Source organism: Bos grunniens, chromosome 5 (genome assembly GCF_055505025.1).
Source record: "Bos grunniens cultivar Pamir isolate PY7600 chromosome 5, Bosgru_T2T1.0, whole genome shotgun sequence".
Lineage (NCBI taxonomy): Eukaryota > Metazoa > Chordata > Mammalia > Artiodactyla > Bovidae > Bos > Bos grunniens.
This window is the reverse complement of record NC_141169.1, coordinates 10,940,600-10,961,339: the sequence shown is the minus strand read 5'-3', so window position 1 is coordinate 10,961,339 and position 20,740 is coordinate 10,940,600. Positions and strand designations below refer to the sequence as shown.

At 37.3% G+C, this 20,740-nt stretch overlaps 2 protein-coding genes across 13 annotated transcripts in view; one reads left to right on the top strand and one right to left on the bottom strand.

The window, feature by feature from the left end:
- Nucleotides 1-12,688, top strand: part of LIN7A (lin-7 cell polarity scaffold A) — a 322,471-nt gene extending 309,783 nt beyond the window's left edge. For both annotated transcript variants that reach the window (XM_086398863.1, XM_086398867.1), the window contains exon 6: nucleotides 7,999-12,688. The gene's annotated coding sequence lies outside the window, so the exon portion shown is untranslated. The remainder of the gene's footprint in view (nucleotides 1-7,998) is intronic.
- PTPRQ (protein tyrosine phosphatase receptor type Q) overlaps nucleotides 1-20,740 on the bottom strand; it is a 295,980-nt gene that overhangs the window by 53,999 nt on the left and 221,241 nt on the right. For all 11 annotated transcript variants that reach the window (XM_086398851.1, XM_086398846.1, XM_086398848.1 and 8 more), the window contains exons 47-51: nucleotides 18,966-19,210; nucleotides 15,147-15,213; nucleotides 12,211-12,369; nucleotides 11,452-11,674; nucleotides 9,805-9,878 (exon numbers count right to left, since the gene is read on the bottom strand). In XM_086398851.1, coding sequence (XP_086254977.1) covers nucleotides 9,805-9,878; nucleotides 11,452-11,674; nucleotides 12,211-12,369; nucleotides 15,147-15,213; nucleotides 18,966-19,210 — 768 coding nt within the window. The remainder of the gene's footprint in view (nucleotides 1-9,804; nucleotides 9,879-11,451; nucleotides 11,675-12,210; nucleotides 12,370-15,146; nucleotides 15,214-18,965; nucleotides 19,211-20,740) is intronic.

Sequence of the window (20,740 nt, the reverse complement as noted above, 5' to 3'; positions counted from 1 at the left end):
AGCTCATCTAGTTGCCTAAATGAGTGTGTGGCGTAGGAGTGGGGAGGTGGGAGGAAGAAGTCTCTTCTAGATGAAAATAGACTGAGAAAGGGTAAAAACTGAAAATGTTAGTCACTCAGTTGTGTGTGATTATTTGCAACCCCATGGACTATAGCCCGTCAGGATCCTCTGTCCATGGGATTTTCCAGGGAAGAATACTGGAGTGGGTTGCCATTTCCTTCTCCAGGGTATCTTCCCAACCCAGGGATCTAACCTGCATCTCCTGCATTGCAGGTGGATTCTTTACCATCTGAGCCACCAGGGAAGCCCAGATTAAGAGAAACAAAAGTCAGAAATACTGTGTGAACCTCTCATTTGATCCTGTTTCAAAAAAGTTATAAAGAAAAAAAAAAGAGGATGTTTTGAAAGTAGGTGGTTTTACATGATATCAAGGATTTAACATTAATTTTGTTTAACTGCAACAATATAATAAAAACAGACTTATTAGAGAAATAAGCTAAAGTATTTGGAGTGGAAGATAACGCTTCAGAGATAAAATGACAAATGCACAAATAGAGATGTGGCAAATTTAACAGGTACTTGGGGTTCATTATACTATTCAAACCTTTTGTGTACTCTCTATACACCTTTTACTACCTCTTCTGCAAGTAACCTGATCAACGCCATCATCCTGTTTTGCACGAATTATTGTATGGACACCTAACAAGTCTTCCTGTATCTATCCTTGTCTTCTATGTATTCTCAGCATAGTTAAGCAAGAATAATGCTTTTAAAATATTACCTCTCTACTTAAAATCCTCCTCATCTCTCACAGACAAAATCCAAAGTCCTTCCAATGGCCTTTGTCCATAGGTTAATGGTCTCTGGTCCCTCCTTAACACACTGGTTCCCTGTTATCTCTTGACTTCCCTTCCAGTCGCCATCTAGCTTACTGCTTTGGAGCCAGACTGTCTCCTTATTGTTCGTGGGATACGCCAGGTCGCTTTTGACATAGGGCTTTGTCCAGCTTCTTCCTGTGCCTGGAAAGGGATTTCTCTCGTAGATCTTCCTGGGGAGCCATGTCATTACCTTCAAGAATTTTCTCAAATATCAGCTAGTCAATGAAGCGTCTTACAAACTGAGTGTATGTGTCCCTCCAAAACGCATGTGCCGAAACCCTAACACGTATTTGAGTAGGGATGAAATTAAAGTTATTTGAGGTCTTAAGGGTTGAGCAGAATTAGTGTCCTTTTAAAAAGAGAACACCAGAAGCCTATTCTCTCCCTCTGCGTGCACATGCTGAGGAAAGGCCACAGGAGGACACAGTGAAAAGGAAGAGAGCGCTCAGCACATCCAGAACCGGCCGGAGCTCTGTGCTGGACTGCCTGCCTCCAGGACTGTGAGAAAGTAACCGTGTTGTTTACGCTATGTCTATGGTGTTTGTAATGGCAGCCCAAGCGGACTCAGACATTACCCTATTAGGATGGAAAGTTACAGCTCCTCCACCTCCTGTCTTACCCCTCCTGCCTCTTCTGCACTCTGTTCTACTCTTTTTTCCTCTCTATAACACTCTTAACATATCTTAAAATTCATTTATTTATTATCCTATTACCAGTCCAGAAGTAGGATTCCTGAAGACAGGTGTCTTTATTTTATTCACAACTGTATGCAAAGTCTGAGAATAATATCAGGCACATAGCAAATATTCAATAAATACTTTCTAAATTTACTGATTAAAAATTCAGTTTTGAAGTAGAAATTAAAAGTTTTCAGGTTGAAGATTAGGCATTAAGCCAAATAACTATAAGTGTTTGTTTTTTAATATAATTAGTAATTATCTTAAGTTATATAATTTTACTGTAAAAAGTATTAAAAACAAGTGACAACATAGGTTAACTGTGTGTAAAATACACAGGGATTAATCTTTTACCTTTATTCCCGTGGCTTGGTGCTTATAAATGTTAACAATCTAAGAGAGTTTCTATGGCTCCTCTGCATGGTGGATTTGAATAAATAGTGAATCTTAAACATTTATCAGAGTTTCATGGTCACCTAGAATCTTCACCTAAATTTAGAAGACACTAAATGAGCATATAAGAGCTCATAAAGTATTTTAGATACACCTTTTTTGCACATTAAAATATAAATGGCTTGTTTCATATATTTTAACATGCTCATTCCTAATTGGATATGCTTGAGAAAGGAAACATGAAGATGAATAAAGAATCATCTTTATCAGGTAGCACTGAGTCACTAGACCTTGGAGTCTTGGTTCAGTTCAGTCGCTCAGTCCTGTCTGACTCTTTGTGACCCCATGAACCGCAGCACTCCAGGCCTCCCTGTCTATCACCAACTCCCAGAGTCCACCCAAACCCATGTCCATCGAGTCAGTGATGCCATCCAACCATCTCATCCTCTGTTGTCCCTTTCTCCTCCTGCCCTCAATCTTTCCCAGCATCACAGTCTTTTCCAATGAGTCAGCTCTTTGCATCAGGTGGCTAAAGTATTGGATTTTCAGCTTCAACATCAGTCCTTCCAATGAACACCCAGGACTGATCTCCTTTAGGATAGACTGGTTGGATCTCCTTGTAATCCAAGGGACTCTCAAGAGTCTTCTCCAACACCATAGTTCAAAAGCATCAATTCTTCAGTGCTCAGCTTTCTTTATAGTCTGACTCTCACATCCATACATGACCACTGGAAAAACCATAGCCTTGACTAGACGGACCTTTGTTGGCAAAGTAATGTCTCTGCTTTTTAATATGCTATCTAGGTTGGTCATAACTTTCCTTCCAAGGAGTAAGTGTCTTTTAATTTCATGGCTGCAGTCCCCATCTGCAGTGATTTTGGAGCCCAGAAAAATAAAGTTAGCCATTGTTTCCCCATCTATTTCCCATGAAGTGATGGGATCAGATGCCATGATCTTTGTTTTTTGAATGTTGAGCTTTAAACCAACCTCTTCAGTCTCCTCTTTCACTTTCATCAAGAGGCTCTTTAGTTCTTCACTTTCTGCCATAAGGGTGGTATTATCTGCATATCTGAGGTTATTGATGTTTCTCCCGGCAATCTTGATTCCAGCTTGTGCTTCCTCCAGCCCAGCATTTCTCTTGATGTATCCTGCATATAAGCTAAATAAACAGGGTGACAATATACAGCCTTGACGAACTCCTTTTCCTATTTGGAACCAGTCTGTTGTTCCATGTCCAGTTCTAACTGTTGCTTCCTGACCTGTGGTTTCTCAAGAGGCAGGTCAGGTGGTCTGGTATTCCCATCTCTTTCAGAATTTTCCACGGTTTATTGTGATCCACACAGTCAAAGGCTTTGGCATAGTCAATAGAGCAGAAATAGATGTTTTTCTGGAACTCTCTTGGTTTTTCCATGATCCAGCGGATGTTGGCAGTTTGATCTCTGGTTCCTCTGCCTTTTCTAAAACCAGCTGCTTTTAAAAGTTCTCTGGAAGTTCACGGTTCACGTATTGCTGAAGCCTGGCTTGGAGAATTTTGAGCATTACTTTACTAGCATGTGAGATGAGTGCAATTGTGCGGTAGTTTGAGCATTTTTTTTGCATGCCTTTCTTTGGGATTGGAATGAACACTCACCTTTCCCAGTCCTGTGGCCACTGCTGAATTTTCCAAATTTGCTGGCATATTGAATACAGCACTTTCACAACATCATCTTTCAGGATTTGAAAGAGCTCAAGTGGAATTTCATCACTTCCACTAGCTTTGTTTGTAGTGATGCTTTCTAAGGCCCACTCGACTTCACATTCCAGATGTCTGGCTCTAGGTGAGTGATCACACCATCACGATCATCTGGGTCATGAAGATCTTTGTTGTACAGTTCTTCTGTGTATTCTTGCCACCTCTTCTTAATATCTTCTGCTTCTGTTAGGTCCCTACCATTTCTGAGCCCATCTTTGCATGAAATGTTCCCTTGGTATCTCTAACTTTCTTGAAGAGATCTGTAGTCTTTCCCATTCTATTGTTTTCCTCTTATTTATCGCTGAGGAAGGCTTTCTTACCTCTCCTTGCTATTTTTTGGAACTCTGCATTCAAATGGGTATATCTTTCCTTTTCTCCTTTGCTTTTTGCTTCCCTTCTGTAATCCAGTGGGAAAAAAATGATTTCACAGACCATAGGAATTTTCCAATTCAATTACCATTCCAAAGCACCAGCCAAGTGAAGTGAAGAAATGACAAATAATGTATTAATAAAAGTAGGTAATCCTTTTGGCACGTGCATTACAAGTGTACCACTAGGAAAGGACACAACGCACTGTGGTTGTCCAGGACAGATGCTGACTCACTGCTGTGTATGTACCCATCGCATTACCAGTACAGAATGAAATTGTTCTCTAAGTCCTCTCACAGAAAATGGAACTCTTCTGCTTGAAAGTATGAGCATTCTTTTTGTAATTCATACAAGTCATTTCCTGACAAGACTTAAAATCTTATGAAAGGTCAAATCATTTTATTTGCATAACAATGTTCTACTGTAATTAATCAAATCATAATTATAAAGCACTAATTTTTCACAAGTATTATCTTTTGATTAAAATTATCATTACTTAAACTCAGCCTATGGATCTGACTTTTTAAGCTACATTTATATTTCTAAGAAGAAGCTTGAATTTAAATGAGTTATATAGCTCCTAGTTACAGATACATATCACATAAGAGAATGTGAATTTGAGCTTTTAACTCATTTATTATGACAGAACTTCAGTTAAAAAAGTTTTCTTTCAGCCCTGTACTAGCCATCCAGAATATTTAAATACTGTACAAAGAGCTTACCAGAAGTCATTCTATGTTGTAATTCAAGAAATATCTATTAAAATACCCTAAATAAATGTTACTTTCATATATCAGCTATGTAAAATATTAGAAGTAGATACTATTGTTTCCAGGATGTAGAGAAAAGTCACACTTATTGTTTACAAAAAACAAAAGGAATTACTGCATTTTTATGTGTAAAAATAAAGCATACTCATGTATTAATGTTAGCCTTAAAACGCTGAGAAGGTGAAAAGAGAACAGCTAGAAATAGTTCAAAATATTGAGAGGAGAAAATGGTACAGCAAGGATAGGAAGTATGCAGGAGCAGAAAAATTAGCAATAGTAATGAAAGCTACCAGGGCATTTAGTAATTTCTAGGCAACACAACATTGCCTGAAGTCAGGTTGCCTGGGTCTAAAAGCTGGTGGTGTACTTCCCCAGCTCTGTAACCCTGGGCAAGCTGCTTAAAGACCCAGCTTCAGATTTCTTAGCAATGCATTAGGGATACCCATAAATAGGAAATCACATTATAGGGTTGTAGTGAAAAAATACATGAGGCTATATAGAGAAAAACACTCATGAAGGGCTTGGCACATAAGTAAAAAATGTTTCATATATTTATTAATAACCTTATTCATTAATCTGTCAGAGAAGGCAATGGCACCCCACTCCAGTACTCTTGCCTGGAAAATCCCATGGATGGAGGAGCCTGGTGGGCTGCAGTCCATGGGGTCGCTAAGAATCGGACACGACTGAAGTGACTTAGCAGCAGCAGCAGCATTAATCTGTACATTCATCTGATTTAATCTCCCAGTTATGAAAGTGTGAAGTGAAAGTGTAGGTTGCTCAGTCATGTCTGACTCTTTGCTGCCCCATGGACTGTAGCCCGCCAGGCTCCTCTGTCCATGGGATTCTCCAGGCAAGAATACTGGAGTGGGTTTCCATTTCCTTCTTCCAGGGGATCTTTCCCAACCCAAGAATTGAACCTGAGTTTTGTGCATTGCAGGCAGATTCTTTACTGTCTGAGCCACCAGGGAAGCCCAGTTAGTTTATGAATTGGGTATTATTCTACTTCTGGAAATGAGACTTGCAGAGGTTAATTTGTTAAGTGACTAATTCAAAGTCACAAGTTCTATATGTGCCAAAATGGCCTGAAACATGCTTGTCTGGCTGCAGAGTTTACGAGCTTCACTATCACATCACTACTGCCTGTGAACATCATAAAACTTCCCCCCGTTCCTTTTGTCACAAAAACATATATAGTGACCCAGTATTCTCACTTGGGAAGAAAAATGAAACTTTTCATCGTTAGTACAGTAATTAAATGAGGAATGTTATGACAAAAAACAAACAAACCAATCACAGAGTGCCTTTGCCATGGAGTTTGTTTCCTCTTGTTCAGCTTTAATGAAGCCCTGTGAGGTACATAAAGGAGTGTCTGCTGTTCAAATCACAGGACTCCTCTATAATGAAACCTTGTAATCAAAACATTGCCTGCAAGCAGTTTCCATAAACTTATATACCTAAGGAGGAGTTTTTACAAATGAATTTAAGAATTCTTGTGAATTTGGTTAATAAAAATTCTAAGGCTCAGTCCTGAATGCAAATAAAAGCAAGTTGTAAGTATATCTTTAGGATTAAAATGATGGCACGTGCCATTTTGCATTATTCCTACAGGTCATCAAGACTTCCCCAGGTGTGATTCCTCTTCCACCTTATTCGTCTTTATTTAGCAAAGCCCTGTCTGGCCCCTTCTCGCTTGCCCCGCTGCTAGCCTTTTCACTAATCTTAAGCCTTTTAGTTCATCAGGGATTCATGCCCCTAATTTAACATCCCAATAATAATATCTCTACAGTCGCAGCCACTATCAAAATGGCCAGTGTTATAAGTGCCTGTCCTATACTAACTTCAAAACACAGCCTTCAAAAGGTGCTTAAATCCTGAAGACTGTACTGATGGGTAACTCAACTTGAAGCTCCTTGCCTGTGGGGTGCAAAATACCAGTGAATGACTGTACATCCAGTGGTGGTTTGATGACCTAGAGGGGACCTAGACTTTTTTGGCTAAAGTGTGAGATACACCCAAGTACTGGGCAGGCTTGTGAGAAATGCTGGGAGCCACTAGTCCTGTATCCTATACATGACATCTTAGAGTCCTCTGTCTCTAAGTGCATCCTTTGTACTCTTATGACCCCAGGGATATTATACCAATGCATTTACTGTTTGCTGGCCCCTACTCTCACAGCTGTGAAATCATTATTGCCATTGACCACTGCCCACTAGAGAAATGGTCAACTTTATTTCTTTTTTTGAGTCCTTCTACTATATCCTCCCCAGCAATGTTATTTTTCCAAAAACTATGACTTCATGGCATTTTATGAATATCAACTGAGGCCAGCATCTTTTCTGGAGGGTGCACTTTAGTGCCTGACTCATCAGAGTGAACCGGACAGACCCAGAACCACAATATCCAATAGCTAGGTAAAAATAATAATGATGTGAGGCCAGAAATTGATGATGTTACATCCATTCACCAGCAGAATGACTGAGCTACTTTGTTCTAGATCAAAGAATTCTGCTCCAGTGGTACATGACACATTACAAATCTGAACATTTCATTTCACCATAACTGAGGCTTGCATCCTTTAAACTCCATCTACTTCTGCCCAGTACTGTTTTACTAGCTACAGATAACTATCTAGGTAGCAGAATTCCGTGCGGTCAGAGTGAGCATTACAGAACAAAAGCCTACTATCGAGCTGCTATCCGCCAGGAGAGAGCCCACTGAAGGCCACTCTAAGGAGGAACCTGAAAGGCTGTCCTTATGTCACGGGTCTATGCATGCTCAGTCACGTCTGACTCTCTCTGACCCCATGGACTGTGGCCTGCCAGGCTTTCTGTCCATGAGATTTCCCAGGCAAGAACACTGGAGTGGGTTGCTATTTCCTTCTCCAACAAATAACATTAACCCTGAAAAACTGATTATAGATACATATGAGCCTTCCCTGTCACTACCCCTTACCACCCCAATGGCATTCCACCTGCCGAGTCCAGTCTGGCTCCCCAGTCCCTCCTCTAACCTTGGTAAGATCTGGTGCTCTGCCCTTCCTTCTGTATATCACATCCTCTGACACTCCTGCTGTTACCAGGGTACACACACATTAGCACCTGGGTGACTCGGGCGGTGGTGGTGATTCCAGGAGAGGAATCCGAGAGCTTAACAAGCGTATTTCTCCTGCCTTCTAGAATTACTTATTGTATGCCACTGCCTTGGCTGTGAGAGACAGGAAGAAAAAGAAGAGACCATCGCTGAGAAACGTCTTGAGACCACCTGTGGCCAGTGCTGAATGGGGTACATCCGTGGCCACAAGGATGCTGTTTTGTAGTACCTGAGGACTCACTCACGTCCCTGTGCACTATGGTTCCTAATGCTTGACTTTCCCTCTTCTTTCATTCCTACTAACCCAGATGTGTCAACTTTATACTCCAGATAACCAGTTGAATATGCTGTCCTCATATCAATAATCTATACAAACCCAAGAAGCTGTGAGATGAATAATACACAGCAAACAATACAACAGAGTAATCTCTTTTTAGCACTGTATCTACAGAATGTCATTTCTCTAAGCCATATGAGCAGAAACTGGCTTTTTATACAATTAATGGTCCAGAACCAGATGAGAATTTCTAACTAAAAATGCTGGAACATTTTCTATCTTCTCTTAACCATAACTCTCACTGAAATCTATTGCACTGGTGATATATACTGTGGATCTGAACAACACAGAGTTCCACAGGCTCAGAGACTGATACACAGGACACACAAAGTCGTGAATTACTCAGAGAAGTCCGAGGGAAAGAATTGCTCCCAAGGAAGTATAATTTAAAATCTTTCATTATAACCTATCAAAAAGAAGCTATTAGGCATTCAGCATTTTTATTAACTATAAAAGGTTAATATATTTACCCGTGTTGTTTTACATAAATCTTTCAAGGCAGATAATATCACCATTTTCCAAATAAGGAAACTCTGAGGGTAATAGAAATTACCACTTGAGAAAAGAGAGTCAAGATTTGAATCCAGATCTAAATCCTGCATTTGCAGGATGGTTATAAAATTTGTGCTGGTAGAGCCACTTAATTACTGAATCTGGGCCACGGGTTCCTCATCTGCAAAATGGAACTAACATTAGCAACCTAACAGGGTTTCTGAACCTCAGCACATCGATTAGGGGTTAGATAATTCCTTGCTGGAGGGGCCTGCCTACGCCCTGGAGGACAGGCAGCCGTACCTCTGACCTCTCTGCCCACGGGATGCCACGAGCTCAATCCCCACACTTAGAGGACAACCCAACCGAAAATGGCTCCAGACATTGCCAAATCCCCAGACAGTAAAATCAGTCTGTTGAGAACCACTGACCTAAATTAAGGATCATTGTGAAGAATCCATCAGTTAACACATACTAAGGACCTCAGAGTATGTCTGGAGCAGAATATTTAATGTTAGATACGTTGATGGTGAAGGAGGCGGAGGAGAGAAAGAAGTAGCAGTAAGAAGGGGAGGAAGGGGGAGAAAGAGAAAAGGAGGAAGTATACTTGCATCTGACTGAAGAGTACTTATCCAGGCCTGACTGGGTGGATACAATGGAAAAACTCAGGAAAGCACTGATCAGACAGAAAACTTACAAAGACTGATAAGCTTCTAACTTTTAGGATTATTTCAGAAAAATTTCCTTAATCCTTTTTCATTTTTATGAAGTAAAAATGTTTTACTTAGAAGACTGCATATTAAAACAAATATTTTCTTAGTGTAATGTCCATACACATCAGCCTAGACTGAACACCATATTGAAACCTATATCCAAATTTGAATAGATGGAGTCCATCACTTAAAAAGAGTATTATAAATACTGCTTCTGTCTTAGTCAACATAATTAACCTTGAAGTGACTTTATACTTGAGAACATTCAGTCATGGAATACATTTACTAAGGAACATTACAGCTATGATTAGCATGTTGAGATTATAAATTAAACTACAAAAATGTCTTACTTAAAGTCTTAACAGGATCAGAGTAATCGGAGTCAGTAAATTGTCCCATGATGTTTGTGGCTCTAAATTTAAATCTGTGGAAGAAGAAAAACAATTTACATATGACTTTTTTTTTTCCCATGTATAATTTAAACAAATAGCTGTGGAAAAAGACATTTTTGTTCAGAGAACATGAATTTACAAAGTATAAACTTAGAAATCTGCCACCATCAGAACAAATAGTATCTTTATGTGAGATGAATAGTTATCCTGGACACAGACCTTTTCAACTTCATCAGAGTGTGATGAAAAATTTGACCAGATTCATGAATAGTCAGCAGTTAATCAGATTCAATAGATCATCTTTCTCATAGATTTGTTCAGATGAAATTAATTAATGTCAGCACAAGCACAATTTAAATTAAACATAACTACTACACTTTAGCCACCTTTGAAAATACCAGTAAGTCAGATTTAGAATGATCATATAAAACTTACCTTGTTCACATGTAAATAAAGAATAATGCTTATTAATTCTGAGTGTGCATAGCTATATTTTCACTTTATATGCTTTCATGACATACAACATAGAAAATGGGTACAGAAGAAAATCAACCTTAAAAATTGCTGGATAATTCTATCAGCACAGAGACAACCAAAATTTACCTTATTTTAAAACATAACATCAATCTACATTAATAATCTCTGCTGTTCTCAAATTCTTATGATTTTATGGTTTATATGAAATGATTTGGTAAAATTATGCAAAATCAATAATTCTTGGATATAAAACTTTGTAGTATATCATATCTGTAACTATTATTGTATGATGATTAATCTCAGGGCATAATTTAGTAACCAAGTAAGTGTTCTTAATAACAGATAATAGGCATTTGTAAAAAAAAAAAAAAAAAAGCTCTAACTTCTCTTTCTAATGTTAAGTTGCCCTAGGATGTTCATGAAGAATTTAATAACGCTTTAACTAGTAGGCAAAAGTGAAATTAGCTGTATTTTTCAAATTTAGTATTAAAATTATATTTTGGAAATTAAATTTTTAAAAAGTATAGTAATGATTTAATAGTCAACTTAGTAGGAAAAAAGCCAAATTTAGCAAAGCATTTAATAGAGCTAAAATATCAACATCTGTTTTTATATTCGAGTATTATGATCTACAGAATACCAAATACTAAAGTGAATTATAAATATTTTAATACATCATCTAGATGTTTGATAATATGAAGAGCTGAAAATGATTCTTATGACTGAAGTAAAGGGAAGCCACAATTAACTGGAAGACAAGGATAGTGTTTCTAAAACTGTACATACATCAGCATGCATGGCAGAATAATAAGACAAAACATCACACATTAGTCACATAGCCCTTTACGAAAAGAATTAAATTCTCCTGAGTTCTCCAGTTTGCACAATATTCATATTGCCCTTAGTTGCTTATTTCAAACCACAATATAAGTTTGCCTGCTTTCCCTAGAACTGTACTTTTACTGAACGAAAGGACAATGCCTTGTTGATCTTTATCATGCATCAGGTCACAATACATTATGGATATCCAGTACTTACTGGAAAAAATAAAAGGAGGAGTAGATGGATGGGTTAAAAATGTCAACTAGCTTGCTATCATGATGCATAGTAAGCATAAACTATACTTACAAGTATTGCTTTTTTGGTTTCAGAGGTCCATTGCAGATTTTGTCTTCATTACCAGGAATCATACACGCATGATCAGCACCTATGATGTAAATTTCTTCACTGCCACTAAACTTTGCCTTTCCCTCTGTACATGGGGGGTTAGGAAAGCCTTCATTTGTAAAATATGGCCTTGGTTTATTAAAGTATGCATCATACCACTTTGTTACATTTCCATCATGCTGAGCTATTTTCAGAAAAAAGAAGAATTATTACAAGTCATATCCAAATGTATTTTCACATTTATAAAAGGCATTTCTATAATTGCATGAGGAAAATCTGGATGCAACATCTTTTACTTTCTGAACCACCAGGAATGATTCAACTGATCTACCTGGATAAGCAGGTAACCCTATCCATCCCATCACACATGAATCCATAGACACTGTTGTGGAGAATGACGTCTCGGAGAAAAAGCATTCTTCAGTCAAGAGTGACTCTTTCCCACCTTCAAAGAAGCTATCAAGACTGCATCCTGCCAAAATCCTACCAGCATATAGAATACATAAATATTTTAAGCACATGTCTTTTAATTTTGGTAAACTATTTAGGCATAAATTAATGATCAGTAAAATTAATGATACTATTGACAATCTACTAAGCTCAAAAGATGTGTAATAATCAAGAGTCTATCTTATATTACTAATTTTGAATGGAAATGTCTTTAGCATTCAGCAGTCCACACTCCACAATTTAACAAGATAACCTGGCATGTGATGATACCTCCTGCTTCTGCTACAAGCACTTGTACATTTTTGATTGGTCCGTGGTCATCATTGTAGTAACATATTGGCATTCTGATTGTAATCGTTGTTGAAGTCACAAGAAGTTTTCCTGTGGCATCATAAATAGGGGTTGGTTTGGTCTTTGGTCGTGCTGGAGCTGTAAACATGAAGACGAAATATCACTACCTGTTGATTTTTTGTTCTTAACAGAAAAGAGAAAATCATTTTAAATTCTCCTTTCATGCAGGTAATTTACAGATAAAGTGATGACAAACCTAAATAACATGAAACATTTTTGTTTGGATACAGCAGATATTTGGCAATTATTACCTCCTAATGATATAATTATATATTTGAGACTTGTCTGAGATAATGGAGCCCAGGTGTGATTTTCAGACATCTGATTCCTCTTCATGTATTAAAGAAATTCAAACCATATATACATATATATATAAAATTTTCACAAATGTATTAAATCATACTATTTTAGTGTTTTTTTTTTCTCTTACTTCCTTTAGCTGGTTCACTAATTTCTGTTCTAGGCATACCAGGAGCCCTGTCCTCCAACCCCACAATTATCCATACCAAACAACTAGATGATATCCTCTCATTTTTCTTTATGCTCACATAATCATATAAAAATACATACAGTCATACATAATGGATTTTTCTCACTGATACGTTTTAATGGGGCTCTGTTAAGTATTATAATTACACCACATATTGCTTTTTATTACAATGACTGTGTAAATCTTTTCAAGTCACCAAGTTCTGGGTTAATTCATTCTTCTTAATAACTATATTATATGTCATGGTACAACTGCGTCACATTTATTCAATCATTCACCGAGTGATGGGAATTCACTTTTCCTTCAGTCTTTGAACATTTGCTTCACTAATCTGCCTTATATCTTAAGTCTTACTCACTGATTCTTTTATTTCTATAGAATATACTCCCAAGGGCAGGATTTCTGGAGCAAATGATATATGTACTTTTAACTTTAACACATATTTCCAGAATAATTTCTACAAGTGTCATAATTCACATTTTACCATCAATGCATACAAGTATCTTCAAAAATAATATTTGTAGAAGTTCTGCTTGTTTCATCTTAGAGCTCCACACACTAGCTGTTTGAGCATCAGTAAAGTTGCTTAATCAAACTTCAATTTCCATATTTATAAAATCTTTTTAAAAAGCCTTTTAACCACGTCATAATCTTGGCAATATCATTTCCATTTGATAAATGAGGAAAACAGCTTTATGCCACATAGCTGTGAAAGGGAAGTATCAGGACATGAACCAAATCTTTTTGACTCAATTCTTTAGCTCACTCCTCTGAGATGTCAGAGTTATGATGATATTAGATATGCAGGAAGTTTACTGGGGGAAATATTTGTGAAGAATAGGGGAGGAGGGAGCAATAGTAGGTGGCAAGATCACAATTCTGACATGTGTAAATGACAAGAAGGAAGGAAGAAAGGATGTGGCAGGAACAGCCTCCAGGTTCTAGGGAGGCCACTGGGGAGCCCCCAAGACAAGGTTTCTCTAGTCATAGGAATCTGTCATTGGATGGTACTGTCCAAATTGATACAATTGTTAATCCAATGTTACTCCATGTCATTAATAAAATTAGGCATATTACTGGAGAAAAATTCAATTTTTTAGACCCCATCACTGCTACCAGTACTCACCCATCTTCTCTAGATAACTGGTCATGAGTCTATCTGCTCTATGTAAGGTGTGGGAAGTCAGAATTAGACATCTTTACTGGAGGATGAGCAAAGTATCTGAAATGGGAAGTTTTACTAAATATAATGCATCTATTGTTACATGTTGAATATATGAGTAAGTCTGCCACTGAATAACAAATAGTATTACAGTTACATAAATTACCCAATGGTGAAAAAATAAAATTTATCAGCTTCATCTTACAGTGAATATTTCTTATCCTTATCAAAGCAAGTTTCTAGACACTGTGGGTTTTTCAGATTCTCTCTTAACCCTCACAACACAAGGTAGGAACTAGTATTATCTCTATTACACAAGCTTAGAGGTGTTAAGAAACTTGTCTAAGGCCAAACAAGGTAGCAAGTGGCCAACCCAGGATTCAACCTCCGGGACTCGACCCTCGACCAGCCTAAAGATGGCGTTTTAATCACTGTGCTGCCTGTAGTTACCGAAGACTGAGAGAAGATGGTTTTCATTTTAGAAAGAGGATCAGGTGGAATTCTATTGAAGCTCTCTCACTCTTTTTTTTTTTTAAATCTCTCTGCAGGTTTTACACAGGTTTTTAGAGCAGTGACAAAATTGTGTGCCTGTTTTCATTCTTGAGAAGGCGCCCTGAATAACTGATTGGCCCTAAAGTCCTTTTAATAATCTTCTGTGGGTTTTGTGGAATTTGGTGAGGGAAGGGAGTCTCTAAAGTTTTATATATTTTCTATGAAAAAAATCCCTGTCAATGATGAACTGATAGATCTACTTTATAGCCAGAATCATAAAGTTGATTATATGGTAGTTCAGTAAACACCATTTTATTAACTTAGAAGAATCTGACTTTCAAAAAAAGATCAGTCAGAGAATCTACTTAGAACTAGTCAAAGTCCAGTCATGGGCAATTTAAAGAAGTTTTCTTTTCAATAAAATTTAAAAAACATAAAATACAATTATAAAGTTTGTCTCAGCAAAATTTCAATTTAGTGGAAAAGAAATATAGCAGACAGCCTCTGTAATTAACATGGTAATTTGCCTCATGATTTAGGTATTTTAATTATAGCTTTATTAAGCATATATTACTACTTATTACTTAATGTATACTTACTGTATGTATACACATCATTTAAAAGCTTACCTACATCCATAACTCTAATACAGAATATAAATTATAATTACTTTTAAGACAATAGCATTTCATGGGAAGGCAGTTCATGTACCTTTAATATCCATGGTTATTCTCATTTGAACCTTTGGCCCTGCACCAGCACTATTGATTGCATAAACCTAAAACAAAAAAGCATCTTATTATTTTCAAATTATTGCACAGGTGTATGTATAAGCAATTATGATTATACGTCATTTAAAAATTATTCTATTTTTAAAAAACAATTCATATAGTCTATTATATTTTCTTGCACTTAAATTTATGTAATATATGGAGGAAGAATGTTAGCAGTAAACTAGTTCTTACAACTGATACTATGGTCCTAAGCCCTGAGAACAAAGGCTCAGTGACCTAACAGCCCCTCACAGAGACTAAGAAAGATGTGGCTTCTGTTTGAACCCGTAGGAGGAGAGAGCAGAAGAGTCACTGTGTCTACACTCTCTCTTCATCTACTCTAACATCTGTTCCTTTTCTGTGTAGCTAGGTAACTCCAGCTTTCTTTAAATCCATATTGAAGATTCTCTTTTTTTTTCCTTCTGAGATGAAACCCTATTCCCTCAGCCTCCCAGTTTTCCTGTATTAAATCATCCCTCTGAAAGTTGGCCTCTCTGCCCTGCTTCACCCCTGCCCCTAAGTATCTGACGCTATAACCTGCATAATGCAGCATATACACATAAAGCATTTCTGTTTGTATCTGCAGAGGGTGATTTACACAAATGTGAATCCTTTCAATCAACTTTGTGCTTAGGAAGCTGCAGACACAGGCTCTTTTTTTAATTCACTGTATCTTGCTATATATTAATAAAATAATGACTGTGTTCTTGCCAATTTCATTATATTCAATAAACACAATTCAGAATGCATCTTGACTGGAATTAATAAATTTGTTTCATACATTAGTGGTCCACCCTCCACCCTATGCACAGTTTAGAAGTATTTTGATTGAATTAAAGTAACATATATGATGTGGCAGGTATAGTAAATAAACCAAGCCTATAAAATGTAGCTTAAAAAATATATAAAGGAAATATTTACTGGTGTATGTAAACTTCAAAAAGAAAGTATTTAAAATGAAAAGTGATGCTAAATGTGTTTAATTATTTATATTTCTTTACAACCTAACATTTAAGTGGAATAATACAGTTGGGCAGTGCTTCTCAAGTTGTAGTGAGGAAAGAAGTCACTCACAAACCCTGGAAAATGAAAATCTATAGGTTTTGACTCATTAGGTTAGGACCCATGTGAAAGTTACACATTTCTAGTAAATTCTCAGGTGTTAAGGACAATGAAAATTGCACCTTGCAAATAATCCAAAGATTGATTTTTCTTTAAATTATGAACTAGTCGATTTCCCTGGTGGTACAGTGAATGACAGGCCACACGCCAGAGCAGGGCACATAGGTTTGATGCCTGGTCTGAGAAGATTCTACATGCCACAGGGCAGCTAAGCTGTGCCACAACTACTGAGCCTGGGCTCTAGAGGCTGTGAGCTGCAGCTGCTGACGCTCACACAGCTAGAGCCCGTGCTCTGCAGCAAGAGGAGCCACTGCAATGAGAAGCTCGTGCACTGCAACGAAGACCCACTCATAATTCAAAAATTATGAATTAGTTGTACTTTATTTCTTATTTTTCTTTTATTTGTGAGAGCCAAAACATTTGTTTCCTCCCATCACTATTAATATCCTATATAGAAATTACTATTCCTATTACTGATTTTTCAGATAAGGAAAAAGAGGCACAGATTTGCAGACACTGCCCTGAAAGAAGCTAGCAGGGCCAGAATTTGAATCTAGGTCAGTTCCTTCTCTTAACTACCACCTTCTCTCTAACAGATCTTTTAGAATGGGGGTCCATTTAAAGGTATGTGTAACAAGAGTCCTAGCAAGTCAGATATACAGTGAGTGGGGGAAATAACACAAATTACTAATGACAGTTTTCTGATATAAAGAGTTTGTTGAAGATTAGTTACTTGACTGTGTAGTTACTTGAGCTACTTGAACGCTTAGGGTGAATTTCAGTTCAGTTCAGTTGCTCATTCGTGTCCGACTCTGCGACCCCATGAACTGCGGCATGCCTGGCCTCCCTGTCCATCACCAATGCCCAGAGTTCACCCAAACCCATGTCTATTGAGTCGGTGATGCCATCCAACCATCTCATCCTCTGTCGTCCCCTTCTCCTCCTGCCCTCAATCTTTCCCAGCATCAGGGTCTTTTCATTTTTTTTCTCAGATTTTTTTAATCATTAATTAATTATTATTATTTTTTTTTTTTTTACAATATTGTATTGGTTTTGCCATACATCAACACAATCCCACCACCGGGTGTACATGTGTTCCCCATCCCGAACCCCCCTCCCACCTCCCTCCCTGTACCATCCCTCTGGGTCATCCCAGTGCACCAGCCCCAAGCATCCAGTATCGTGCATCGAACCTGGACTGGCGATTCATTTCATATATGATATTATACATGTTTCAATGCCATTCTCCCAAATCATCCCACCCTCTCCCTCTCCCACAGAGTCCAAAAGACTGTTCTATCTGTGTCTCTTTTGCTGTCTCGCATACAGGGTCATCGTTACCGTCTTTCTAAATTCCATATATATGGGTTAGTATACTGTATTGGTGTTTTTCTTTCTGGCTTACTTCACTCTGTATAATAGGCTATGAGTCAGCTCTTCCCATCAGGTGGCCAAAGTATTGGAGTTTTGGCTTTAGCATCAGTCCTTCCAATGAACATCCAGGACTGATCTCCTTTAGGATGGACTGGTTGGATCTCTTTGCAGTCCAAGGGACTCTCAAGAATCTTCTCCAACACCACAGTTCAAAAGCATCAGTTCTTTGGTGCTCAGCTTTCTTATAGTCCAACTCTCACATCCATACATGACCACTGGAAAAACCATAGCCTTGACTAGACAGACCTTTGTTGGCAAAGTAATGTCTCTGCTTTTTAATATGCTGTCTAGGTTGGTTCTCAGAGAAGGCAATGGCAACCCACTCCAGTACTCTTGCCTGGAAAATCCCATGGACAGAGGAGCCTGGTAGGCTGCAGTCCATGGGGTCACAAAGAGTCGGACACGACTGAGTGACTTCCCTTTCACTTTTCACTTTCATGCATTGGAGAAGGAAATGGCAACCCACTCCAGTGTTCTTGCCTGGAGAATCCCAGGGATGGCAGAGCCTGGTGGGCTGCCGTCTATGGGGTCACACAGAGTCGGACACGACTGAAGCGACTTAGCAGCCGCAGCAGCTAGGTTGGTTCTATGATGCTTAATAGATTATTTTCTGAATTATATAGTTCTTTTTGAAAATTCCAAGACATGCTATAAAAATAGTGAAAGGGTGAAACAAATTGTATGTGTATTATGTCTGTGTGTATGTATATGAACTCACATATATATTTACTTTCCAAAATGGATAATTTAGAATTAAGATATAAAATGCTTTTAGCAATAGTTGTGTGAAATACATGTGAATTTCAGTCATACAAATAGTTATTTCTGCCCTTTGCTTTTGCTATTTCCTTTTCCATTTTCCATTTATAATCACACAGAAACAGTCTCCCTTTAGGCAGAACTATCTATATATCACTGCTCTTTAACTTTTAGTGTTGGTTTTCTTTATGCTTTATTTTTGGATTTCCACTATAATTGTGCACACTTTTCTGTTATTTACATATTTTCACATGACTTTCTGTATTAAAATAGGAAATCAGCAATTCTGTTTCCCCAAATCTTTTTCACTTGGCATGTCTTAAGCAATTCCACCTAGAGATAAGGAAAATGTAGTATTCCAGAAGCTGCAGTATTTTTGAATGCTGAGTTTTTCTATCAGTTTTGTAAAACAGATGAATAATTAGAAACTGTGTACACTTACACTGATGTTGTACGTATGTCCACCTTTTAGCCCTTCTAACATCGCAATGACAGATGTGTCAGTTTTCTGGATGATACTGAGGTTGTGAATCTGGACAGCAGTAGGATCATCTTCTCTGTAAACCAAAGCTTGATACACTTGGATATTTCCATTTGGTTGAGAAGGAGGAAGAAATGTTAACTGAAATTTTGTAACTTCATCTGGTATCTTCTGAAATGTCATGTTGTTAGGTGGATCCTTAGGGACTAAAAGTATTTAGCAGTTAAAATTATTTAAAAATTTGTGTTCGTTTTGATCTCCATATAAAACTGATTTGCTTCAAACTTTTCTCAAATTTCTCTTTACAAAGAGTATTACACAAATCATGTAATTATGAAAAGCAAAATGGCTGGTTCATTATAGAATCATTGACATTTATAGATCACAGAAACCATAACAGTGATCCAATTTATTTGCTTATATATTTAGCCTTTTATATGTATGTGTCTTACACAGAATGAACTCCTATGACACTGAACTTAAAAATAATGTAGACTCACAGGAAGTTGCAAAAATCGTACATTCAATTCCCTGTTACCTTCCCCCAGCTTTCCCCAGTGGTGACATCTCATATAACTGTAGTTAAATATCAAACCTGGAAACAGAACTGGCACAATCATATTAACTTGACTATAGGTCTTATTCAATTTTCACCATTTTTCATGCTTTCCTGTATTTTTGTATGGTTCTATGCAATTTAATTCCATGTATAGACTACTGTAACCGTCACCAGAAACAAGATACAAAACTCTTCCGTCACCGTAAAGAAAAGTCCTCTTGCTCTCCCCTTATATTAGCACTCCGTGACTCCTCGACACTGGTCAGTCTCCACCTGCATAGTTTTATTAGTTGCCAAAGACAACAGCACAATGACCTTGAGATCAGAGCTGCTGCGTATAGCAACAGTTTATTCTGTCTTCATTGCTGAGTAGTGTTCCACTGTACTAGAATTTGTTTAATGATAAAAGCATTTGGGTTGTTTCCAGTTATTTTGTCGTTATTCCTAATAAGCCTGTTAACATTCATATAAAGATATTTGTATGAACACTAAGTTTTCAATTGTCTGTGATAGCTGCCTAAGATTGTAACTTGTGGATCTATCATGAGTGCATGTTCAGTTTTACAGATTACCAAAATATTTTTATATTGTATCAGTAGTTTTACCCTTTTATATTCCCACTAGCAATGTATGAGAGATCCAGTCTTTTTGGACTGTTTCCAGCATTTGGTATTATTACTATTTTAAAAATTATTTTTTCTGTTCTAGTAGATGCATACTGATGTATCATTGTGGTTTTAATTTACATTTTCTTAACAGATAATAGTGTTGAAAAAACATATCTTAAGTTTATTTGCCAATCATATTTCCTCTCTGGTGAAATATCAGTTCATGTTCTTTGTCAGTTTTCTTTTCATTTTTTTGGCCATGTGGCATGTGGGGTCTTAGTTCCCTGACCAGGGATTGAACCCATGCACCCAGCAGTGGCAGCTTGAAGTCCCTCTGCAATTGTCTGATTAGATTCTTTTTAAGTGTTGAATTTTAATATTTCTTTATATATTCTAGATATTCCTGTTTATTTTTGATAAATAAAAGTTGCCCTAACATATAACTAGCCAAATATCAATAAATTGTTATGAAAAATAACACAGGATAAAATTATTTTATAAATGTGAGAACTAGTTCTTATCAAACTATATAATTAGTATTTTTTACACATGTATGCCTGTGGCGGATT